General features: G+C 37.9%; 1 protein-coding gene across 2 annotated transcripts; it reads left to right on the top strand.

Annotated features, from left to right (window-relative positions):
• The first annotated feature begins 1,072 nt into the window (after positions 1-1,072).
• Positions 1,073-22,895, top strand: LOC132367468 (guanylate-binding protein 6-like). Of its 2 annotated transcripts, none has more exons than XM_059925924.1 (11): positions 1,073-1,255; positions 11,984-12,196; positions 12,995-13,122; positions 15,383-15,492; positions 15,695-15,891; positions 17,245-17,490; positions 18,208-18,488; positions 19,215-19,427; positions 20,357-20,459; positions 20,796-20,989; positions 21,931-22,895. In XM_059925924.1, the coding sequence occupies exons 2-11, from the start codon at positions 12,007-12,009 to the stop codon at positions 22,156-22,158; spliced, it is 1,890 nt and encodes a 629-aa protein (XP_059781907.1). In that variant the 5' UTR covers positions 1,073-1,255; positions 11,984-12,006; the 3' UTR covers positions 22,159-22,895. The 2 variants fall into 2 exon arrangements, with proteins under 2 accessions (XP_059781907.1, XP_059781898.1); XM_059925915.1 differs by having other exon boundaries at positions 11,980-12,196.
• Positions 22,896-26,911: the final 4,016 nt, after the last annotated feature.

The following is a 26,911-nucleotide window of genomic DNA, read 5'->3' as shown; positions in this document are numbered from 1 at the left end:
ACTTAGACCAAAGTTCACTTGGCCTGTAAAGCAATGATACATGAGAAGGTGACAACCCCTAGCATGTAGTAGCATCACACTTACCTAAACCAAGGGTGGACAAACTATAGCCCATAGGCCAAATCCACCCTATGGCTTACTTTTGTAAATAAAGTCTTACTGGAACATAGCCACACCCATTTGTTTACCCATTGCCTATGGATACTTTTGCTGAATAGTTGTGACAGAGATCTGTGGCCTGCAAATCCTAAAGTGTTTACTCTCTGGCCTCTTATGGAAAAGTTTCCACAGACAAGGAGAATGGTGGGGAAGGTGGAGAAGAGGAGGAAGGAGGAGGGCTCCTTTGTTCTCACAGCCTGACTTCCTTGGACGTCTTCCTACTGCACCTCCATTTTTCTCTTACAAGCTGCTCCATTTCCTTCCTCACTAACAAACAGGCACACCCAATCACTTTCCTATCTGACTGAATAAATCCCTTTGAAACTGGTCCAACTGGCTAAACTTCTGTAGAAAAGGGGTTGTACCTATGTTAGGAGAGGGTCCATGTTTGGGGGAAGTACAAGAATGCCAAGCCATTAGCGAGCATCCTCTGATAATACCATGAAGGGTTATTCATTTTCATCTTTACTTATCTTTATTTTCTAATTATTATAAAAGATACTCGTTTCATTAAATATATATATATTAGGGAACAGGCTAAAATGTTAAGAGCTCTTCACTAACAAAGCACTCAGGAATCCTCGCTAAGAGAAAAATACTTGAAATATACTTGGTTTATACTGCTTTGCTTACACTTGTGCCATGGATTTTCTAATTTTCTTGTTTGCCAAGGAGACTTAAGCCACCATAAGCAACCTTACACCCGGGAGAGATGTACCAAGAAGAGAGGCCAGGAAAGCCTTCAATGTGGGGAGGCCCAAAGAAAGCTGGGGGAATGTGTTAGGATGTGACTGTTGGGTGACTGGCTTTTTCTAACTTCCTCTCACCCTGCACCACACAGCCATATTCGTGCTGTAGTCACCAGATCTGGCACGACTCTGCTCTCCCAGAAACAGCGGGGATTACTTTCACTTTCAATTTCAGTTTTATCCCGTTACTCTACAAGAAGGGAAGACTGGCTTGCTCAGTCTGTTTTAGCTTTGATAAAGGAGGGACAGAAAGGTGCAAGGAGCAAGTGAGCAAGGGGTGAGAGGCAAGGTGGTGTAACAGTCAAGAAATCTTTGCCAAATCATTGCCATTGGTGTGTGTGGAGCAGGTATGTCTATCTCTTTTATGTGCAACCCAAAATTGATTTCTGATTCAAAGTGACAGTTGAGAAAGGGCAGGTTGCTTATTGTCTGGGGTGCAGAGGTCTATGGCTGGCTTTAGTTTGGAGGACGCTCAGCTTCTCTGGACCAGTAAGGTCTGCAAAGTGAGGGGCACACTCTGTCTCCCTGGATGTGCTGCTCCTCGAAAGCGTCCTCATGGGAGCTTGCCTGTCTTGCTTTATCAAGCTCTGTGGCTGGCATTAGAATTAAGAGAATAAGACAGTCTCTGCCAAGGAGGTTATAGGCAATTATCATCTAAAGAGATCGTTTCTTTGAATCTTTCTATCAGTCATACTTAAGAAAGCTTCATAGCGAGAGCTCTGAAAATATCTATGTAGAGATAAATGTAGTCCCCACATAGCTGATCTTTTATTAGTTAAAAATTAAAAATCTCTTCAAAACTCTCTCTCTTTTTCCTTCTCTCTCTCTGGCTCCCCCTCCTCTCTCTTCCCTCTCTCTTCTCCCCCATGCCCTTGTGTTTGTAGGTTTGTTTTTCATAGTGACATTGGAGTCTTTTGTAGCATTTAAAAAATCTATACAATCTGGGTTTAACAACCCCTCTGGATGATTCTTCTGTAGATCAAATTTTGAAAACCAATCCTGAGCAGGACTGAACAGTTGTACTTTGTTAATTGAAGTTAAAAATTCTGTAGCCTATTCACAGCTAAGAAATCACAGATCTGCAGATCTGTTTTTGTTTGTTTGTTTTTGGTTTTGGTTTTGGTTTTGGTTTTTTTGGAGCAAAGAGAACAAAGAAGCAGTTTATTGAGGCAAAGGCAAAAGGAAACACTCAGAGGAGAGTGTGGGGCACCCCTGCAGGGTTTTTTGATTCCCCCTTTTATCTTATTTTTAGCCCTTTGAATGGGTGGGGTCTTTTTTTTTTTTTAACGTTTTTATTGGAGTATAATTGCTTTACAATGGTGTGTTAGTTTCTGCTTTATAACAAAGTGAATCAGTTATACATACACATATATCCCCATATCTCTTCCCTCTTGCATCTCCCTCCCTCCCACCCTCCCTATCCCACCCTTCTAGCTGGTCACAAAGCACCGAGCTGATCTTCCTGTGCTATGCGGCTGCTTCCCACTAGCTATCTATTTCACATTTGGTAGTGTATATATGTCCATATATACACTACCACTCACTCTCTCACTTTGTCCCAGCTTACCCTTCCCCCTCCCTGTGTCCTCAAGTCCATTCTCTAGTAGGTCTGCGTCTTTATTCCCATCTTGCCCCTAGGTTCTTCATGACCTTTTTTTTTTTTTTTTTAAGATTCCATATATAAAGTTGTTTGCAGTTGTTCCTCTCACATCTTCCTACAGCTTCCTTTAGTCTTCACTCTAAAGAGGGGACTGGACAATTGCAGAAATTATAATGTAGCTGCTAGAGGCCCATGTTTTCCTTTGTATTCTTTACTCCCCACACTGAAGAATTAGACAAAAGGAGATGGTGCAGGAGCAGTTTTTGAATTTGCTTGCTGCTTTGCTCTGATAAAAAATTTTAATTTGTAGACCTTGTTTCTTAGTAACCTAGAGTTCACAGACTGTGTTCAAATGCACCAAATGGACCAACTGGTTCAGTGCAATTATTGTGGATAAATCTTCATCTAATTCAACAAACATGTACTGAAATCCTATTTTGTGTTGCATGCTATGCTCGGATATAAGCTTATAGTATTTAATTTTATTATCAAAACATTCTCCAGGCTGGACCTATAATTTTTCTCACATTACCCCTATAATTATCTTTTTTTTCAATTTAATTTTATTTATTTATTTTTATACAGCAGGTTCTTATTAGTTATCTATTTTATACATATTAGTGTATATATGTCAGTCCCAATCTCCCAGTTCATCCCACCACCACCACCACCCCCAATCTTTAAAAACTTAGGTTTAACTAGGTGAGACTCCTTGTTTAAGGCCACATGAGTAGTAACTGATAGAGCTGTTCTTTCGGTTTTCTTTTTTTTTTTTTTGGTATTTTTTTGATAGTATTAGATGCATCTTGAATATTTGACCTATAAATATAAAACTGAATATTTGAGATATTTGAATATAATATCATGTTTATATATTCTGATAATGAAACATGCATAGATATTATAGGAAACTTCTAATATAATAGCAATCAAAAATATGCCAGGAGACCCATGGTATAATTGTGCTTTTAATACTTAATTTTTCAAATCAAACTTTGCCTTGGAAAACAATGACAAGGAAATCTCATATCCTTTTCACCTAGATTTACCCGGTGGTGATCTTTTGCTAGATTTGCTTTCTCTCTCTAAATATATGTATATGTCTCTCAATGTAATGTAAAATGATATTTGCATTTTTATCCTTATTCTTATTCTCATTTCTGGGACTAAGTTGCAAAAAAACCTGACCCTTCTCAGCTAAGTGCTTCAGCCTGAATCCCTTAAGATACAAGACATTCTCCTGTCTCCTGCCTTCTCTTTTTGAAAGGGAGGCTGCATCCTTTTTATTGACCTCATTCCCACACAGCTGCTGCTGCTTCTACTTAACACTCTTCTATACCTGCAGGTAAAAGATGAGCACGTAGGATCACACTAAAGTGTTAGCACATTTTGGTGTATGATGGTCACTTGAAAGCTACCACTGGTTATTGATAAAGGAACTTATAGGATAACCAATGTCTTTGAAGAAGATTATTCTGCCAATTAATTGGTTGCCGTAGCATGGCACAGAGAAATAGATTGCTTTTTTTCTTTTAACTTTTTTATTATGAAAAAATATATTTAACTTAAAATTTACCATTTTAACCATTTTAAGGGTACAGTTCAGTGGTACTAAGTACATTCACATTGTTGTGCAACTACCACCACTATCCATCTCCAGATATTTTCACCATCCCAAATGGGAACTCAGTACCCTTTAAATAAACAATAACTCCACATTCCCTCTCCCTGCAGCCCGTGCTAGACACTATTCTACTTACTGTCTATGCATTTGACTATTTTAGGTAGCTCATATAAGAGGAATCATATTATATTTTTCCTTTTGTGTCTGGCTTATTTCAATTAGAATAATGTCTCCAAGGTTCATCAATGTAACATAATAGAATTTCATTCTTTTTATAGCTGAATAATATTCCATTGTATGACTTGCCACATTTTGTTTATCCATTCATCCCTTGATGGACATTTGCGTTGTTTCACCTTTTGGCTATTTTAGATACTGCTGCTGTGAACATTGGTGTACAAATATCTGTTCAAGTCCCTGCTATTAATAATTTTGTGTATATACCCTGAAGTGGAATTGCTGAGGAATTTGTGCTGCTGCTGGCGCACAACTGAGAAATTTCTTGGAATTTCTTCTTTGACCCATTGGTTAAGAGTGTGTTGTTTATTTTCCATATACTTGTGAAGTTTCCAGTTTTACTCTGGCTATTAATTTCTAGTTTTATTCCACTGTGATCAGAAAAGATACTTTGCATGATTTCAGACTTTTCAAAATTTAAGATTTGTTTTGTGGCCCAAAATATTGTCTATCCTTGGAAGTATTCCATGCACACCTGGGAAAATGTGTATTCTCCTGTTGTTGGATGGGAGTGTGCCATATATGTCTGTTAGGTCCAACTAATCTGTAGTGTTGTTCAAGTCCTCTATTTTGTTACTGACCTCCTGTCTGGTTTTTCTACCCATTATTGAAAGTAGGGTTTTAAAGTCTCCTATTATTCTTGAGTGCTCTGTTGCTCAATTCTGTCAACGCTTGCTTCATGTATTTTGGAGCTCTGATGTTTGAGGCATATATATTTAGAATTGTTTTATATTCTAGTGACTTGACTCTTTTACCTATTCATAATGTCCTTCTTTGTCTCTTTTAATAATGTTTGAAGTACATTAATTCTCTCTTGTCTCGTATAGGTATAACCACCCCACCTCTCTTTTCGTTGCGATTTGCATAGAATATCTTCTTCCATTCTTTCACTTTTAACCTGTGTGCGTCGTTAGATCTAAAGTGAGTTAGACAACATATAGCTGGAGCACTTTTTAAAAAAATCCATTCTGCCAATCTATGCCTTTTCATTGGAGAGTTAATCCATTTACGTATGACTAGGGGAAGTTTTATCTATCTGCATTTAAAGTAAGTACTGATAAGGAAGAACTTATTTTTGCCATTTTGTTATTTATTTTCTTTATGTCTTACTGCTTTTTGTTTCTCATTTTCTTCATTTCTGCTTCTTTTATGTTTAGTTGATTTTTTTGTAGTGACATATTTTGATTCCCTTTGCATTTCCTTTTGTGTATATTCTATAGATATTTTCTTTGTGATGGCTGGGGTGATTACATTAACACTCTTATAATATCTATTTTGAATAGATACCAACTTAAGTTCAAATGCATACAAAAACTCTACTTGTTCATTGTTCTTCCTTCCTCCCTTCACTGTATGTTATTAATGACAAAATTACATCTTTATATATTGTCTATCCATTAACATAGATTTATAATTTTTATGTATTTGTTTCTTATACACTGTAGAAAATAAACAGTGTAATTAAACCCCAAATTACAATAATACAGGTTTTTATATTTACCGATAAATTCCCTTTCCCAGAGATCTTTCTATATTCTTATGGTTTTCTGGTTACTGTCTAGTGTCCTTTATTTCAACCCTTTAGCATTTCTACCAGGACAGGTCTAGTAGTAACGGATATCTCAGCTTTTCTTTATCTGGAAATGTCTTAAGCTCTACCTCATTTTTGAGAGCAGTTTTTATGGAAAGAGTTCTTTTTTCTTTAAAAATTTAAAAAAAAAAATTGAAGTATAGTTAATTTACAATATTGTGTTAGTTTCAGGCATACAGCATAATGATTCAGTATTTTTGTACATTATATTTTATTAAAGGTTATTATAAGATAATGGGTGTGATTCCCTGTGCTATATCCTTGCTGCTTATCTTTATCCTTGTTGCTTATCTATTTTATATATAGTACTTTTTATCTGTTAATCCTATACCCCTAATTTGTCCCTCCCCTCTTTTCTCTCCCCTTTGGTAACCACAAGATTGTTTTCTACATCTGTGACTTTGTTTCTATATTTGTTTCTGAATATACATTCATTTGTATTCTTTTTTAGTTTCCACACATAAGTGATATTATTTGTCTTTCTCTGTTTCACTTATTTCACTAAACACAATATTCTCTAGGTCCATCCATGTTGCTGCAAATGGCAGTATTTCATTCTTTTTACTGCCAAATAATATTCCATTGTCTATATACTACAACTTCTTAATCCAGTCATCTGTTGATGGAACTTGGGTTGCTTCCATGCCTTAACTATTGTAAATAGTGCTGCTAAAAACATTGGAGTGTATGTATGTTTTTTGAATTAGAGTTTTCATTTTTTCTGGATATATACCCAGGCATGGGATTGCTGGATCATATGGTAGTTCTATTTTTTGTTTCTTAAGGAATCTCTATGCTGTTTTCCTTAATGGCTGCATCAATTTACATTCCTACCAACAGTGTATGAGTGTTCCCTTTTCTCCACATCCTCTCCAATATTTGTCATTTGTGATCTTCTTGATGATAGCCATTCTGACTGGTGTAAGGTGGTAGCTCATTGTGGTTCTGATTTGCAATTCTCTAGTAATTAGTGATGTTGGGCATTTCTTCATGTCCCTAATAGCCATCTGTATATCTTCTTTGGAAAAACGTCTACTCAAGTCTTCTGTGCACTTTTTTTTTTTTTTAATAAATTTATTTATTTATTTATTTATTTTTGGCTGTGTTGGGTCTTCGTTTCTGTGCACGAGTTTTCTCCAGTTGCGGCGAGCGGGGGCCACTCTTCATCGCGGTGCGCGGGCCTCTCACTGTCGCGGCCTCTCTTGTTGCGGAGCACAGGCTCCAGACGCGCAGGCTCAGTAGTTGTGGCTCACGGGCCTAGTTGCTCCGTGGCATGTGGGATCTTCCCAGACCAGGGCTCGAACCCGTGTCCCCTGCATTGGCAGGCGGATTCCTAACAACTGCGCCACCAGGGAAGCCCCTCTGTGCACTTTTTGATTGAATTGTTTGCTTTTTGAGATTGAGTTGTATGAATTGTTTGTATATTTTGGATATTAACCCCTTGTTGGTCACATCATTTGCAAATATTTTCTCCCATTCTGTAGGTTGTCTTTTCGTTTTATTGATGGTTTCCTTTGCTATGCAAAAGCTTTTAAATTTAATTATATCTCATTTGTTTATTTTTGCTTTGATTTCTTTTGCCTTAGGAGACTGATCTAAGTAAATATTGCTACAATTGATGTCAGAGTGTTCCACCTATGTTCTCTTCTAGGAGTTTCAAGGTTTCAGGTCTTACATTTAGGTCTTTAAACCATTCTGAATTTATTTGTGTATGTGGTGTGAGGGAATGTTTTAATTTCATTATTTTACATGTGGCTGTCCAGTTTTCACCGCACCACTTGTTGAAACGACTGTCTTTTCTGCATTGTATATTCTTTCCTCCTTTGTCACAGATTAATTGACCATATGAGTGTGGGCTTATTTCTGGGGTCTCTATGCTGTTCCACTGAGCTACATGTTGTTTTTTTGTGCCAATACCATGCTGTTTTGATTACTGTAGGTTTGTCATGTAGTCTGATGGCTGGGAGGGTTATACCTTCAACTCTGCTCTTTTTACTCAGGATTGCTTTGGCAATTCAGGATCTTTCGTGGTTCCATATAAATTTTCATATTGTCTGCTCTAGTTCTGTGAAAAATGCTTTGATAGAGATTGCATTAAATTTGTAGATTGCTTTGGGTAGTATGGCCATTTTAATAACATTAATTCTTCCAATCCAAGAGCACTGGATGTCTTTCCATTTCTTTGAATCATCTTCAATTTCCTACATCAATGTTTTATAGTTTTTGGAGTATAGTCTTCAATTCCTTTGTTAAGTTTATTCCTAGATAGTTTATTTTATTTTTGATGTGATTTTAAATGAGATTTCTTTATTTTCTCTTTCTAATATTTCTTTATTAGTGTATAGAAATGCAAGAGATTTCTGTATATTAATCTTGTATCCTGCAACCTTGCTGAATTCATTTATTAGTTCTAATAGTTTTTGGGTGGAGACTCTAAGGTTCTCTATACAGAGAGTATCATGTCATCTGCAAATAGTGACAATTTTACCTCTTCCTTTCCAATTTGGATACATTCTATTTCTTTTTCTTGTCTGAATGCTGTGGCTAGGACTTCCAATACCATGTTGAAGAGAAGTGATGAGAGTGGGCATCCTTGTCTTGTTCCTGAATTTAGTGGGAAGGCTCTCTCAAGTTTTCACCATTAAGTATTATGTTGGCTATGGGTTTCTCGTAAATGGACTTTATTATGTTGAGATATGCTTCCTCTATACCCACTTTGACAAGAGTTTTTATCATGAATGGATATTGAATTTTGTCAAATGCTTTTTCTGCATCTAGTGAAATGATCATGTGATTTTTGTCTTTCCTTTTGTTAATGTGGCATAACACATTGATTTGCCTGTATTGAACCATACTTGTGACACTGGAATGAATCCAACTTGATCATGGTGTATGATTCTTTTTATGTACTGTTGATTTCAGTTTGTTAATATTTTGTTGAGGATTTTTGTATCTATATTCATCAAAGATATTGGCCTGTAATTTTCTTTTTTTGTGGTGCCTTTGTCTGGTTTTGGTATCAGGGAAATGGTGGCCTCATAGAATGAATTTGTGAGTGTTCCCTCCTCTTCAATTTTTGGAATTGTTAGAGAAGGATAGGTATAAGTTCTTTATATGTTTGGTAGCATTCCCCAGTGATGCCATCCAGTCCTGGGTTTTGTTTTATGGTAGTTTTTTTGTTTGTTTGCTTGTTTTTACAGATTCTATTTCACTTCTAGTGACCGGTCTGTTCAAATTGTCTGTTTTTTCTTGACTCAGACTTGGCAGTCTCTATGTCTCTAGAAATTTGTCAGTTTCTTCCAGGTTGTTCAATTTGTTGGCATATAACTATTCATAGTATCCATTTATGTTATTTTGTATTTCTTAGGTTGCAGTTGTTATCTCTCCTCTTTCATTTCTTTTTTTGTTTATTTGGGTCCTCTCTCTTTTTTTCTTGGTGAGCCTGGCTAGAGGTTTGTCAATTTTGTTTATCCTTTCAAAAAGCCAGCTCTTGGTTTTATTGATCTTTTCTATTGTTTTTTTGATCTCTATTTTATTTATTTCCTCTCTGATCTTTATTATTTCCTTCCCTCTGCTGACTTTGGGCTTTGTTTGTTCTTCTCTTTCTAATTCTTTTAGGTGGTGGGTTGTGATGAGTTGCTTCTTTCTTGTTGCTTTCAAGATTCTCTCTTTGTCTTTTGACAGTTTGATTATAATACGTTTCAGCATGGGACTCTAATTATTTATCCTATTTGAGTTGTTGAACTTCTTGAATTTGTAGATTCATGTCTTTCGTCACATTGGGAATTTTTTAGTGATTATTTCCTCAAAGAATCTCTCTGCCCTGCCTCTCCCCTTATGCTTTAGTGACTTCCATAATGCATATATCTGTCTACTTGACAATATCCCATAAATCTATTAGGCTATATTACTTTAAAAAAATTCTTTCTTCCTTCTGCTCCTGAGACTTGATAACTTCAGATATCTTAGCTTTAAGTTTGCTGATTCTTTCTTTTGACTGCATAAATCTGATCCCATCTAGAAAATTTCTAAATTCAGTTATTGTATTTTCCAGTTTCAGAATTTCTACTGGGTTCCTTTTTATTATTTTTATCACTTTGTTGATTTAAAAATTTTGTTCACATATTGTTTTTCTTTTCTTTCTTTTTCTTTCTTTCTTTTTTAAGAAATGTGTGGATGGGATGGAGTTACAGCTTATTTATTTATTTATTTATTTAATTTTTGGCTGCCTCAGGTCTTAGTTGCAGCACATGGGATCTTTCGTTGTGGCACGCGGGCTTCTCTCTAGTTACAGTGCGTGGGCTCCATGGCACATGGGCTCAGTAGTTGTGCCGTGCAGTCTCTCTAGTTGTGGTGTGCAGGATCCAGAGTGCGTGGGCTCTGTAGTTGAGGCATGCGGGCTCTTTAGTTGTGCTGTGCAGTCTCAGTAGTTGAGGCACATGGGCTTAGTTGCCCTGCAGCATGTGAGATCTTAGTTCCCTGACCAGGGATCGAACCTGTGTCCCCTACATTAGAAGGCATATTCTTAACCACTGGACCACCAGGGAAGTCCCCACATGTTGTTCTTCTGGTATTCTTTAGTTCTTTGTGTTTTCATTTAGCTTTCTGAGCATATTTAAGAAAGTTATTTCAAAGTCTTTGCCTAGAACACTTAGTGCATGTATTTCTTCAGGGGTGTTTCATACTACTGTATTTTTTTCCTTTAAATGGGCCACATTTTCTTTGTGTGCCTTGAATGGGCATACATTTCTTTGTATGCCTTGTGATTTTTGTTTTGTTGTTGCTTTTGTTGAAAATTGGGCACTTATAAAAGCAGCTAACTTTCCCATTCTTTGCATACTGGCTTTGTGCCAAGGAATTCTTTCACTAAGCTAGCCCTTGGTTTTGAGGCTTGGGATTAAGCTAAGGAGAAACCATAAAGTCTTTTTAGGCTTTTCGCAGCATGCATCTTCCCTGAGCCTGTGTGTGCCTTTTCAGTTTTCCCCTGTATGTGCTGCTTTTAAATATCTTAATTTCCCAAAGTGTCTCTCCTTGGGTCTTTTGATCATCTATTGTTTGTCTCCACCCTGAAAAGGAAAACTTCAATTTCTCCTCTCAACTTTCTATTCTCCATACTTCACTTATGGTCACCACATATCTGGGCATTTTTTTCACACTAAGCACTTCTGACACTAATTTCCAAGAGTTAGTCCATACCCGACAGGTTAAGGGCTCAGTTGCGCAAGACTGCCCCCCAGTTCAAATGTCAATTACAAGTCTAGGTTGTCAACTGGACTTCTAACTGACTATACATTGGAGGTTCCCACCATCTCCGCTTCAGGTTCAATAATTTGCTAGGATGGTTTACAGAAATCAGGAAAAATAGTTTACTTACTAGATTACTGGTTTATTAAAAAAAGATACAACCCAGGAACAGCAAGATAGAAGAAATGCATAGAGAAAGGTAAGAAAGGGGTGTGGAGCTTCCATGTCCCCTCTAGACATGCCATCCTTTGACCACCTCCATGTTCATCAAGTCAGAATCTCTCTGAACCCTTTTAATTAGGGTTTTTCAGTTTTTTAAATGAAGTCTTCATTAAATAGGGATGGTTGATTAAACAATTAATCACTGATGATTACGCAACTTTCAGCTCTTCTCTGATCCCCAGAGGTTGGGTGATGAAGCATAATGTTTCATGTCTCTAATAGCATGGTTGGTTCTTTTAAGTATGAGTTTAGGTGGGTATGTACTTTATGTATCATAGAGCTTGGTATATCATAGACCTTCAGTGTGTAGTAACAATAACTTGAATTTTATTATTATTATTGAAGTAAAACTATAGAGAGTGATAATAGCCTGTGTTTCACTACAAACATCATCAGAGATTTGAGGGAATGATGGAGGAAAACCTCTGTAGTCTGCTAATTCTAGGTTAGCTTTCGTCTCATGGAAAGTACAGAAATCTAACCAAGTCCAACGCTGACAAATGCTTGTATGACTCTGAGTTAGGGAATGACTTTATAATCTTATTTCTACAAGGAAGCACTTCTAGGTTAGCAGGTTGCCATGGCATCTGGACCCAACATGATGGACCCCATTTGTCTGGTGGAAAATGACAATGAGCTGCTGTCAGTGAACCAGAAAGCTCTACAGATTCTTGAGAAGATTTCTCAGCCATTGGTGGTGGTGGCCATTGTAGGACTGTATCGTACAGGCAAATCCTACTTGATGAACCGTCTTACAGGACAGAACCATGGTGAGTGTTGTACTTGGTCAGGATCCATTTGTTTGACTCTAGCTGATATCTCAGCCTCTTAATTTTCTTCCCTGGTCATGTGAAGGGAGAACCAAATTCCTCTCAATAAGCCAACGTTTCACTTCTAATTCTCACCACTAAATCACTACCTTATTGTGATCTGTTGTCATATTTTTTGTTTTATTCCTATAAAGCAAAATTTCTCATACGTATGCAAAAAATCGTACCTTCTTCTACCTGCTTAAGTACTGGGCTCTTGCAATTGTGTCTTCTCTCTCTCAAAACACATTTTGGTTTTTTATGGAATATTCTCATCAACATATAAAGATGTTTCATTATCTATCATCTTAAAAATCCTTCCTGGACTTCATATCCTATTGTGGCTGATACCTCTCCCCCTTTTCAAAAATTATTTTGTCTGGCAAAAAATATAATCTCAATTTCTTTTTTCCACTTTTTTACCTGCCCATATCTTACTGCTATCCACTTCTCTTTGCCTCTGAACCTCACCATTCTTTCAAAATACTCTTCTTATGGTTATCTGAGACCTCTGTTTTGTCTGATTCATGGATACCTCTTTGTCTCCTTTTTCATCCCTTGCTTGGCATCATTCTCACAATTAATATCCCCTCCTCCTTGAAATAGGTGACAGACAAAGTAGGACATTCTTGAGGAAATAGAGAAAGCACCATGTTGTATGCTGGGGTACTTACACTCCAGTAAGTCTGACTTTGTAGCCCCTGGGCTGCTTAGATTATCTGCTGTAACTGAATGTTGCTTTTTCCCCTCCCCTTGCAGGTTTCCCTCTGGGCTCTACAGTGCAGTCTGAAACAAAGGGCATCTGGATGTGGTGTGTGCCTCACCCTTCCAAGTCAGACCATACCCTGGTCCTTCTGGACACAGAGGGCCTGGGCGATGTGGAAAAGGTAAGGCAGAAAATCACAGATAAATCCTTTTTATTCTGGATTTTCTCCTTATTGCTTGACGATCATAGACATTTAACTGCTGTAGTCTATTTGTAAAGTCTAGAAATCACCTATAGTAAATGAGGCAGACTATGGTTTGTTTGAATCTCACTTCTAGGTAAGGTATCATGGTATGTTAGATAAAATCTTTTATTTCTTGGCACTGTGTGGATGACTTGATTGCATTTAATAAATAATTGTTGAACAACTGAATTCTAGACCTTTGGACTTAGTACTGTAGATATCAGTGACCAAAATAAAGGTCCTGTCCTCAAAGAATCTTTAGTCCAGTTGACAAGACCACACATATGCAGTCAGGTTTAATAAAGTATGATTGGTAAAAAAGCAGGTTGGAGAGAGGAAGAAGTGCTGTGTTGCAATCTCCAACTTCTGTCAATTCCATGTGAGCTCTAGGTTGAATGGTCCTTTTGAGTTATCCTGAGTTGGGACAAGGGTGCTGATAAATTATTGAAAGCCTGCTCTGGAAGCCTTTCTAATTAAGAGGCCTGGCACCTGAGGACTGTCTTTCACCAGCACTCCCAACAGCTGGGGGACTAAGTCCTTCAGTCTTGAAAGGTGATCCAGGCAGCACCTCACAGTTTCCATAATTTACAGTTAAGTGTAAGGATGCCTTGGTAAGAAAGTGGAGAAACATCAACCTGGGAGTGAGAAAGTTTTCTGATTCACCTTCTTAGCTACCAGATGGAGAATGTATTTGAGGGTTGGAGTTAAGAGATGGGTTTATATTTTCTATGATGAAGTTCATCAACTGCTCACAGAGCATTGTAGAATGCTGTAAGATACCTCTGAATGTGCTGTTTCTATAAAGGCATGTGTTTGTCCTACAAGAAATATTTTAAGATGGATTTTTGGTATTTTAGCTTTCTACTAATGGATGAAATAAATTATTTTTTTCCACTTACTTTGAGACTTATTTGGATATAGTATCTAAATTTCTATAGCTTTCTATTTCTTCCCAAAGGAGAATTAGAAATTCTGTATTTATTTTAAAATCATATATCAAGCAATGATATAGTCTTGTTGTTGATAATTTATTGTTTGTCATAAATACCACTTCTTCTTATCCTAATTGATTATTTTAAAAAATTGGGTTTTGGGGAAATAAAGTGATGAATAGACTATTCCCCCCCCCCCCCAAACTCCCATATAGACTCTTCTTGACATGAATCACAGTTTTTGCATTTGTTCTAGGGAATAGCTTCACAACTGTTATAGTAGAAATGATCTCTGGATTTATGCTATTACTTAGACAGTGCTATGATTTATACAAACACATTAGCCTGGCCTTTAAGGCCCTTCATCAGGCTGCACTAGAGCTCAAATGTACTTCTCTACTCACCCTCTGCTCCAGTCAAATGAAATAACTCTGTTTTCATTATAAGACCCCTGTATTCTCCCATGTCTAATTTTGCTTCTGTGAGTGTTTTTATCTATGGGACCACCTTCATTTCTTCAATTCCACATTCCACCAATTCTTTAATACTCAGTTCAAGACTTTGAGGAAGCTTTCATATCATAGATTCTTTCTCCAACTTTCATAGCTCTATTCTTCCTTGACAAACATAAATTTTAATTTAATATTATAGCTATAAGTTCAACTGCTTATATACATTACTAAGATATAAGCTTTTTATAGGTACTGTCATCTTTGTTGCATTTATTGTTATGGATGTTTGTCACTGCTTTGAAATAGGCATCTTGAAAGGAATAATTGTCATTTTTAACATGGCTTTTTGAAATCTAAGAAACAGTGGGGAGCATTCAGTAACTTCCTGCAGATATTTATTGATTGGATATAATTTAAATACCCAGTTATGCCAACTGTGGTATATTTTATATGGGCTATGATTAATAAATATTTGTAGAATGAATAAGTGCTAACACTCATCATTGAATACATAATTACACACCAAGTACTGTACTAGATTTTATGTATATGTTATTTTACTTCATCCAATTGAGGGGAAAAAAAGCACTAGGAAAATAAGAACAATTTTATATATGAAAAAATTGGAAACATAAAAATGTCTTTGTAATTGTCAAAGCTGTTATCTGTATTTATGTTTCACTTCAAACAATTTCTTTGCATGGTGAGTATGTCAGCTGAAATAATAAATGAAAATATGATAGAATAAGTGTATGAATGAATTTCTAATTTAGGAGTAAACTCCTAAATCTCGTGTTCAAATGTGCTTTCTAGGGTGACCCTAAGAATGACTCGTGGATCTTTGCCCTGGCTGTGCTTCTATGTAGCAGCTTTGTTTACAACAGCATGAGCACCATCAACCACCAAGCCTTGGAGCAACTGCAGTATCCTTCCAAGAACTGAGCCACCAAGTTTCACTGAGTTTTTGGGAATGGAGATAGAGTCAGTTTCTCCTTCCCTGTTATTTAGTTGCCTTTAGTGGAGTGGAGGGGACTCAAGGCAAAAGAGAGTGATTATAATACTTTTTAATTAGGGAAATGTGGGAATTGTGTGTAGGGGTTTTCTTTTGCTTAACCAAGTTCCTAGTTATGTGACAGAGCTCACAGAACTCATCAGGGCCAAGTCCTCTTCAAGACCTGATGAAGTAGAAGATTCCACAGAGTTTGTGAGTTTCTTTCCAGACTTTATCTGGACTGTACGGGATTTCACCCTGGAGCTGATGTTAAACGGTCACCCTATCACAGAAGATGAGTACCTGGAGAATGCCTTGAAGCTGATTCCAGGTATCAGAGCATGGCCTGGACAGTGGATGGTCCAATAGAGGGTGGGATCTACTACACACCGTCCACCATCTCTGGGGCTGCATTTGTATTTGAGACTAGATCAAAGTCTGTAGAAATTGTGGCTGGAAAGCGGATTGCAAAGCTCTAGCGACTGGAGTCTAAGTTCTCTTAAGAAAAGTAAAATGTAAGGTAAAGTGAAATTATTCAAAACCAATTTGTTTTTCATACCATTTATAACTTAGCATTCAGATTACAATGGGTGCTAAATCTTCTAAAGACCAGACACTTGAGTTCCCTATTTTGGCTTCTGCTTTTGTTGTTGAGGAAAACAACTGACAAGATACTTGTTAGACATGAAATTAAAATGAAAAGTCAATCTAATGAAAAAAAAGTGCGTTTCACATAGTTAGGTATTATTTTTCTCAAAGAGGGAACTTTCTAATCCTGTATAGTATATCATGTACAAAATGACTTTATGTTCTAAGTAATCCTGAAGAAGTGTGTGTCTTTTCAATCTATGCCTTTTCAATATTTCCAATAATTTTTAGAACATTCATTTTACATTCCATGTCACAGCTTTCTCCTAATTCCCATATATTTACCCATGCTTGAATTACAAATTAATAAATTATTTTAATGGGTTACATTTACAGTGGGTATATCTGATGAAATCTTGAAAGATATATCAATTCTGATATATTCCTTTTTGTTTTCATTTTTCTATTTATGCTTTCTCAAAATATTTGTTGAGAAATTGGCTAGGCGGGAGAAGACAACTGTCAGATCAAATATAATCCTTTATGTCAAAGAAGTTATTGATTAGTGGTGACATCTTAAAATTACGTTTTAGGTACATTTACCCTTCAGTATTTTTACCTAAAAATTAGCTAACTCTGTACCAATTATTTTTTAGCATCAAAATCATTTTCCCTAAATAATCTGGTGTCATTCCTAATATTCCTGATATTGTTCACTATCCCTTTTTTGTGGCTCTTCTTTTTAGTCCCACAGCTCAATTCCTACATGAGATTAAGTGGAGCAAAAAGTTACACTTGACCTTTCATTCTTTTAGCCATTAGTTCAGTAAACATCTAATAGACAACTACTCTACCATGTGCAGGTCTGGGGATACCAGCCATAGGTTTCTTTTACTGGATCAGAAGTCTCCCCAAATTTCTCTCCAGAGTTACATCATTGGTATAAGTTTGATGTGCATAGAAGTACTGAATGTCTATGTTAAAGGAGTTATAAACATAGAAGACAGCAAAGATACACAAATCCCTGTCATAAAAACCATTAGCTCCCTTGTCCCAAGACTCTTCCCAGTCTAATCTCTGTTTTTCTGTCCCTCAGGCAAGAATCCCAAAGCCCAAACATCAAATCTACCCAGAGAGTGTATCAGGCATTTCTTTCCAACACGGAAATGTTTTGTCTTTGACCGGCCAACAAATGACAAAGAACTTCTAGCTGATATTGAGAACGTGTCTGAAGACCAACTGGATCCTAAATTCCTGGAACAAACGAACAATTTCTGTTCTTACATCTTCACCAATGCAAAAACCAAGACCCTCAGAGAGGGAATCACAGTCACTGGGAACCGTGAGACTCTTTTTCCCATTTCCATGGGCCCGTTGAATATTTTATATATGTGTTTTTCAGTAGTTTTGTTTGATTCTGTATGGAATTTAGGTTTTACAGACATTCATACTCCATGAAGAAATGTGTATATTTTATACTTATCTTACTTTCGGAGATTTAAAAATCTCTCCCCCAAATTGCAAGTTTTGTCACTGAAATCTGTGGCTTCCACTTATCTGAAAAATACCTACACTAAGAAAAAAATTCACTATCTGGGTATAAAAACAAAATTCCATTTTCTCAGGGGAAGTCTTGTATAGTAAGTGTTCTTCACAAAGAGAATACAAAAAATATTTTTGGAGTTTACAGTGGTCCAAAAATAAATATTAGCCCATAAATCACTGAAAATTCCATTCAAAGCCTCAGAATTGGGAATAAATATAATCTGATATAATCTGATATACCCTGTCTCATCTCAATACCTCTGTAATCTATCTTGCTTTCAATATTTCAGATATCCCCTAGTATTTTACATACAGGTAAATTTTTAATTTTTTTCTGCCCTCTGGGCTGGAAAACCATAAAAATGAAGAGTCAGTAGGAAAATGAAGGTAGGGATAGTAGAAGGGGGAAGTGGTGTGTGTGTGTGTGTGTGACCTTAGAAATGTAGCCTCAGAATCCTGGTGCCTACTGACTGATAACTTAATATTTATCCCTTAAATGTCCTGGCTTATTCAGGTCTGAGGACTCTGGTTGTGACCTACGTGGATACCATCAATACCGGAGCCGTACCTTGTTTGGAGAACGCAGTGACAACTCTGGCCCAGCTGGAGAACTCAGCGGCTGTGCAGAAGGCAGCCGACCACTACAGCGAGCAGATGACCCAGCGACTGAGGCTCCCCACGGACACGCTCCAGGAGCTTCTGGAGGTGCACGCAGCCTGTGAGAGGGAAGCCATTGCAATCTTCATGGAGCACTCCTTCAAGGATGAAAATCAGGAATTCCAGAAGAATCTTGTGGTAATTTCTCTTAGTATTTACTGTTTGTCCCCTCCTCTTGAAGAAGGGGAGAATATGACAGAATGAAGAGGCATCTGTCAGAAGCCTAGCAGAGCCTTTACTGAACCCATGGCTCATCCGTCTCTCAAGGATAAAGTAGTCTGTGTCCCCATCAGGGATAGGACTTCAAAGGACTACATTTCCTTCTTTTTTCTGCCAAACCTCAGGCAATTTATCTGGAAATGTCTCTCATTTCTGATGTAAAATCAGTATAGATATCTTCATGAAGTAAATACTTCTGTGGATTCCAAGACTGTCCAGAGCACCCAAAAGTCATTCTTAAGCTGGTTTCTTTTCCTGTGAACACACTCCCATGACCAGCAACCAAAATTTCTCTTATCAGCCCCTCATTCCAGGCCATTTTCCACTTAGGTTGCTCCTTGTATCATTGAATATAGAATCACTGAATGTCACAGCTGCAAGGAACCACAGAGATTAGATAATGTAACTCCAACATTTCAGATGAGGAACCTGAAGGGAGGCTAAGAAACTTTCCTGTGGTCTTACAGAGAGTTTTCAAGATTGTGAATAGATCAAATCTTGTGATTGCTATTTTATTCCCTGTACTCCAACAGAATGCTTTTCTCATGAGGACCACAGTCAGACCAACCCTTCTATCAGATTCCTTGGAAATCTATCTCCTCTGTTCCTTGCTTCTGGTGACATCCCTCTACATTTCCCTTGCAGGAAATCATAAAGGATAAGAAGGAGGGTTTCTTGCTGCAGAATGAACAGGCATCTGTCAAATACTGCCAGGATAAACTTCATGAGCTTTCCAAGGCCCTAATGGAAAGTATTTCAGCAGGCACTTTTTCTGTTCCTGGAGGTCATGAACTCTACAGGAAAGCAAAGGAAATGCTTAAAAGGGACTATTGCCAAGTGCCCAGGAAAGGAGTGAAGGTGAGGAATAAGGGGAGCATGGGGAGTCTACAGAACAGAGTCAAGGGGGTCTTCTGAAAATCTGAGACCACAGCACCAGGTGTGGGTAATGAGAGAGCATGGGCATATCATGACAGCTTTAGCTCTTGAGGTCCGTACAATGTTCTTTATTCCTGAGGAGAAATGTCCATTCCCAGAAAATGACTATGGATTTCTAAAATTCATGAGACAGAACAGAAATTGTTCATTTCTTCATCCAACAACATGCTTTTTGATATGCCAAGTGCAGACCATTTACAAATCAGAGTCTTTGTACTCAAGGCTGATCACAAGAGAGGAAATCCAATACACAGACAATTGCATACAAAGTTATAACACTTGTGAACCTGTGAAAATGGGCTACATAGGTGATAGTAACAAATGTAATAATAAAAAAGTAATAATGATAATAAGAATGCAGCTGACATATTTTGAACTGTTATTGCCTATAGCCATAGGCAATAAAGCTCTTTCGCTAGACTCTTTAATCCTTCAAATAACATTAAGAAGCATCTACACTTATTGTCAACATTTTAAACATCTGAACAGAGAGGCTTAGCAGGTTAAACTAACTTGCCTAAAGTTACAGACAGCAAGTAGCAGAGGAAAACAGCAGCACATTTTAGAGTCAGTATTTCACATTGGGAAGAGAAATATATAAAAGCACCAGAGATCCTGGGTTTGTAGAACTGAACATAGTTCTGACTGGCTGGAATCTGGAGTCGGTAGAAGGAAGTAGCACGGGGCTAGATACTGGAGGAAGACAGGTCACTCTAAGGAGCTTAGGCTTGTTGTAGTGAACCACTGTAGAATTTTAAACATGAAGCAAAAATTACATGGACATACTTGTTTTTGCAGCACTAATCTCCTCAATGGAATTGTAAGTTCTGTGCTCCTTCTTGGTTCCTCAGGCAAACGAAGTCCTCCAGAGCTTTCTGCTGTCACAGGTGGCAATAGAGAAATCCATCCTGCAGGCAGATAAAGCCCTCACTGATGGGGAGAAGGCTGTAGTAGGTACGGCGTAGGGCTCTGGCGGTCCTGCAGTTCCCTCTGACAGGTGTGAGAGCAAAACCTTCCTGATAACCAGGAGTCTCTTCTCCGTCTGTGGAACAACTCTGCTACATCCGAAAACAGCAAGGGGAGTTGTGGTTGGACATGGTTAGACGTCAGCCAGACAGAGCCTCTCCCATCACATTCTGAAATGTGCCCTTGGTGGTGTGGACACGGTCGGGGGGTGGATTTCAGAGATTTCCTACCTCCCTTTCCAATTTTATTTGGTCTCTGAGGTCAGGAGGGTAGAGATCAGTCCTTACCTTATTTTCATCCCTCTCTAAAACTTTCTTGGGGCAGAGGAGCGGGCCAGGAGGGAGACAGCTGAGAGGGAACAGGAGCTGCTGAAACAGACACTGCAAGAGCAGAAGCAGCAGATGGAAGCACAACAGAGGAGCCTCCAGGAGAACATAGCCCAGCTGACAGAGAAGCTGGCGAGGGAAAGAGAAAACCTGCTGAGAGAGCAGAATATGATGTTGGAGCACAAGCTGAAGGTAGGGCAGGCTGTGGCCTTAGTAGTGCTTGACGGTCATTACCCTTGTACAGCAGGAAGGGATGGGCGCAGGTTACAGCAAGACTATGGGGGGAAGCACCACTGCCATTTACTGCTTGTGATTTATTAATACCCTGAAGCCTTTGAATCCTTCCAAAGCCTTTGAATTCTACTCTATAAGTAGACTCTGGAGAGTTCAGCATGATTATGGCCCCTCCAATCCCTTGGAGAATATAAATAGTGTTTGGATATCCATTTTGAGAATTTGTAAATGATCTCATGAGGCTTCATGAAACAGATATCCCAACCACATATATTTAATATGAGCAGCAACTGGTTTGCTTTACCAGGATCACTGCCAATTACCAGGAACCTTGCTACCACCCAAAGACCCTGAGGTAGATCTATGCTGTCATAAAACTATCAGAAATGTCCAGACTTAAAAACATAGAGAGGCAACGGCTTCTAAACTTGCTGCATTGTCTCCAGGTGTGGATAGATACCCAAGCTATCATGTGGCATAGAGGGAATTCTCTCACTGTCCATCTGGATGTGTTTATAACAGATTTCTATGATTTGGGTGACTGCACCATCCTGAGTGGGACTGAGAATTAGTGCAATCAGACCAAGGTTACCTCTCACCTCTCATTTTTTGGCTGGAACATATATTTGTCCTCATGTCAGGCTTAGCTTTTTGGCAAAACCCAATGGTATGTGAATATTAGTAAGGCTGTAAACTATACTTTCTCTTAGTGTTCAGATCCAAACCAGTAGATATTCTGTGTTACAAAATTCTCCTTTCATGACTGAGTAAGAAAGAACAATTTTAGGAGTGAAACAAAGATAGTTTGACAAAGTTTTAAAGTTTGACAAAATGTAATCCTTGAAAAAAAATGGGGATTTAAAAAGTTTTACTTCCCTTCTCACTTTTTTTTTGTTTAGGTCCAGGAAGCTCTGCTTAAAGAAGGATTTAGAAAGAAATCTGAGGAGGTGAATGCAGAGATAAATCATTTGAAAAATATGATTGATAATACTAAAGATGATGATACTCCCTGGCTGGCATTAGCCTTGGACAAATTTGGCAGAGAGATCTCTTCACTATTGTGCACTCCAGGCAAACTTCTTGGTCATATTGTGAGTGGTGTGAGCTCCCTATTTAAAAAGAAATAGCTCTCCTTTTAAAGAAATTATAGATGCATAATATATGTACATGCTCTGGCCTATGTTTGGTGTGAATGCTTTTCACTTTCATTCAGCAAATCTTTAAATATAAAAAGTGGTAACTAGAAAATATCAATGCCTGGCCCACATGAGATAGAATAAATGCATGGACAGTTTGATATAGTATGTTCACTTTTAGGAAATATATGTGTGCAAAATCATATATATGTATATATACATACATACATACATACATACATACAAGAGGACCGTTGAGGCATCCCTTTTAATGGCAAAAGATTGGAAACTACTTAAATGTCCATCTATATAAATTGGTAATATACATTTTCCATGTACATATACTGGAATACTATGTAGCCAGTAAATAAATTGACAGTGGAGGTTTATATGTATAAATATAGAACAACCTTGAAGATATATAGTAGAGTGAAAAAAATGAGGTACAAAACAGTTTGTATAATCTGTTCACCATAAAAAATGCAATTATTATGTGCACTCATATATATGTACACATAGAACACCTCTGGAAGATTCATTAGAAAGTGGTATCATTGGTTCCTTCTGGGGAGAACAGCTTGGCATTAGGGATGGAAGGGACACATACTTTTCATTATATCCTCTATCTTTTCAATTTTGTAAAGAAAGCTTGTATTATCATTTCTCAAATAACAAAGAAAACATAAAGTATGATACTAAAAATGATAATAAATGGAATGTGAAATTGACTATTAGATGATGAAATTGCTCATTGCTTCTAGAAATGACATCAGTCTGTTCAATGAGTTGGATCAGAATACTAGAAAGCATAAAATCTGCATCCTAATCTTGTTTTCACTTTGGCTTTGTTTTTAATCCCTTATATTTGCTTCAAAAAGAAGGTATAAACTTTCCTGTTACCCCTTGAAATCTCAGCTAGAGGAGCCTTCACTTCCTCTCTTTGAGCTACACTTCTAAGGTATTGGAAGAAAATTACTAAACATTAAGAATATGCACTGGTGAGAGGAATCCCATCGTCCTTGAATGTTCATTGGTGGACTCTCTGCTGCAGGCAAGGGCCAAAGACGTGATGTATCATTGAAGAACTGGATGTCCTGATAGTACTGGGGATTATAGATCCTGACCCATGGAGGCCACCTGTTGGCATTTAAACATCAGAAGCCCAAGTACATACCATAGTGATGAGCATCATAGTTTGTCTTAGCTGAGGCTGCTATAACCAAATTACCATAGACTGGTTGGCTAAGAAAAGAGCGTTTATTTTTCCCCGTTTCTGGAAGCTGTAAGTCTGAAAGCCTGTGCCAGCACTGTTGGGTTGTTGGTAAGGGCCCTCTGGCAGCTTTACAGATGGCAAGTTTCTTACTGTGTCCTCATATTTTTGGGAAAGGGAGGAGGCGGAGAGAGAACCTCATGATTCTTTGTTATAAGGGCACTAATCAGATTCATGAAATCCCCATACTCATTACCTAATTTCCTCCCCAAAGGCCCACTTCCAAGTATATGGGAACATTGGAAGATAGGGTTTCCTCAAATGAATTTTGGAGAACACAAGCATTCAGTCTATAACGTGGTTGGAGTGGCAGCCAGCCGGACCTGAGCAGAGAAAATTCTGAATATGGCAAATAGAACAGGGTGTCTGTAGAGTCAAAAGGGAGGGGAGGAAACAATCAAATGGAATCAAGGATGTTTACCAGGAGGCTGAGAGGTAGCCTCGATAAAAAAGACACAGTCCATAGCCTTGATCTAAACCAATTTCAGATCATGAACCTATCACCTGGAGGAGAGGGCAGGATCCCAAGAGAAAGGACTCTGTAAATCTAGAACAAGGTTAAATGATAATGATTTCCCCAGTCCCCCTCCTAGGGGACCTCTGGAAATTCACTTGGTACCTGTGTGCTGAGAAATGGGAATGCCCAAACGTTTCGATGACTCTTGGAATCAGGATCCAAGTTTGCAGTGATACTTAGATCCTGAAAAGACTTCACAGTCTCCCTGTTAAAGTAGAGGCACACAGGATCCTGGTAATAAATGCAGTCTTGGCCCAGGTGCAATGCAGCTAATTTGGTCTAGTATTTGTTTTCAAATAAAAGTAAAGTTCACCTGAGGACAGAAACCATTACATATTTTTCTGTACATCTTCATAGAGTATGTTTAGGCACAGAGTGTACTACATAAGAATCTGCTGGAAAAACAAAAGACTGACACATGTGTGACTTATCAATTGCCAGATTTCTGTGAACACTCTAAGGGTCTTTGGTAATAGATAGTTTGGATTTTACACACTAGATTAAGGTCTCTAAGGTGACCCTTTAAGCCTTTAAGGTCTTAAAGGCTAGCAGATCAAAAGAAACTTTTCTGGTGTGGTCTCCTCCTCTGTGACTTCGTGTATCACAGTCTCTGTGCCTCTGCAAGGATGTTAACATGTCTTCACTGGAGATTTTAAATGACTCTATCCAGTTGTGGCTTCAAGTGTTCAGAAGGAAGAATGGCTTTGACTTTTATGGAAGAAACCATATAGTAGTGAATATGTGGCCAATAAATGGTAGGCTTTAATGAAAAAGCAAACTATTCTATAGAAATATTGTATATCTGTTCTCATTGAGAGCTTGAATTAAGCAGATGTTCTAATCCCTTAGACTAGAGACACCCCAAATTGAAGAACAAAAAGAAGTCTTGACTTTTTTAGATTTGACATATAAAGGACATCGTAAAGTTCTTGTCTTTCTCTGTCTGACTTATCTCACTTAGCATAATGGGCTCAAGGTCCATCCATGTTGTTGCAAATGGCAGAACATCCTCCTTCCCTGTGGCTGAATAATATTCCATTGTGTATATGTATCACTTCTTTTTTATCCATTCATCTGTTGATTAGTGTTTAGGTTGTTTTCATATCTTGGCTATTGCGAATAACAGTGCAATAAACATGAGAGTACAGATATCTCTTTGAAATACTGTTTTAATTTCCTTTCAATAAAAAATAATAAAACCAACTTGTATTGATTGCTTAAAAAAAGAAAAAGGCTTTCAAAAGTAGTTAACAATTTATTCACACATCTAATACTCATTAAGGAATACTTAGTTCCAGTTATTTACACTGTTTACTAAATTCTTATGCCCTACCTGCCATTGTTCTGGATTATGTGAAGAGAGCAAAGTAAAGATCTTGTTCTCATGCAGGTTACCCCCTATAGGGAACTTACATAATATTATGGCAATATTTAGGCAGTAATAAATGTTGCAAATATATATATATTACCTGGATAGTGATTAAGACTCAGAGTAGAAACCAAATAGTCCTTCTTTAAGTTTGGTTTCAATCTAGTCCATCTTGCCTGGGGATATAATTGTGCATTATTGAATCCTAAGGACCAAATATGATAATGTTAAAGCATAGTAAAACCCAGATGCATGGTGATTGAAAGAATGAATAAGTAGATGAATGTTTGGATGAATTAGTGAGTGTAATATTTCTTTATCATTTCAAGGGGTAATAAATATCCCTACCATTACCCATAGTCAAAATAGTAAAGGTGTTTGCTGAGAATATTGTGTTTTTCCATCTGATGGAAACAAAATACAGACAAGATCTCAAATCTAAGACCCTTGGATTGATGCAAGCATCTTGATAGCTGGATAGGAGGAAGCTGAAAAATGAGCAAACTCTCTCACAGAGCAGAGTTTGAGCTTTATAGCTCTGAACCTGAACTCCAGGGTCCCAGAGTGAGGCTAGGACAAAAGGTTTCTGACCTTAGGTAAACACTCAATGTGATTTTCCATCTCAGGTCTGAGTGATGGAACATTTTAACTAGCTAAAATGAGCTCATGAGTTTTTTCCAGCCCTTTTTAAAATAGAAAGATCCCTTTGTCTCTCTAATAGTAGTTTCTAGAGTGCTTATCATTGCTGGTCTTTGCCTGTTTGCTCCGGGATCTGTTCTGCTCCTTTCCTGCTGCTCTCCATTGCTGTGGAAATTGCATCTCAGCACCACACACATTCCTCCTTTCCCTTGCCTGCCTGCTGGGTTCAGCCAAGATATGAGGCCTTGGATGAAAACTGTGAGTGGGGAGGAAGGGACGATTTGGGATCTCTGCTTCCTGTGTTCCTCAGGTAGTATCTGGGAGGAGATACATCTCCTCTGCGGCTCCAACTGCCCCAGCAGAGGCCCTGTGACACATCACTTTCTGCTGTGAGGCCCAGGTCTCTGTGCTTCAGTATAGGCACCTTGTCCCTTGTCTCTCCAGCCTTAGATTGTTGCTTCTTCCTGCAGTTACTTAGCCCTGGGTTTACTTCACGGGCCCCTGTCTTTGATCTCTATTCCTCTGTCACCTGTACAAATGTATTATGTGTAAACAAACTAAAGTGGTTTCTGTTTCTGTGACTGTACTGTGACTGATATATCAACGCTGGACCATTAGTCCTAGTACCCCTTTCCTTGGAAGTGTGGCTTCCCTACTCAATATTGTTATTTGAATGGAATCTTTTTACTTCATCAATATGAACTTATTCCCTGACCACTGTTTTTGTTCTCACTTGTCCAAGGTTGCACTGAATATGGTGCCCACTCTTGGCCCAGTTGATTGGTCTAGGGAACAGGCCCAGATCAAACATGAATTAATGAATTCCTCCCCTGATATATTTGGAGTAGGAGAGGTCCCAATCTCTCTCTGTCCCTGTTGACTGTACATTAATATATAAAATGCAGAGACTATCAAGTTCTATTTTCCTTCCACCTAAAATATTAATTTT

The sequence above is a fragment of the Balaenoptera ricei genome, chromosome 1 (genome assembly GCF_028023285.1).
Source record: "Balaenoptera ricei isolate mBalRic1 chromosome 1, mBalRic1.hap2, whole genome shotgun sequence".
Lineage (NCBI taxonomy): Eukaryota > Metazoa > Chordata > Mammalia > Artiodactyla > Balaenopteridae > Balaenoptera > Balaenoptera ricei.
The sequence above is the reverse complement of the archived record's forward strand: the minus strand, read 5'-3'. Positions and strand labels throughout refer to the sequence as shown.

Coding starts and splice junctions, on each gene's coding strand:
- LOC132367468 (XM_059925924.1), top strand. CDS start 12,007: ATGGCATCTGGACCCAACATGATGGACCCCATTTGTCTGGTGGAAAAT. Junction 12,197..12,994: donor TCTTACAGGACAGAACCATG/GTGAGTGTTGTA, acceptor CTCCCCTTGCAG/GTTTCCCTCTGGGCTCTACA. Junction 17,491..18,207: donor AATCACAGTCACTGGGAACC/GTGAGACTCTTT, acceptor TGGCTTATTCAG/GTCTGAGGACTCTGGTTGTG.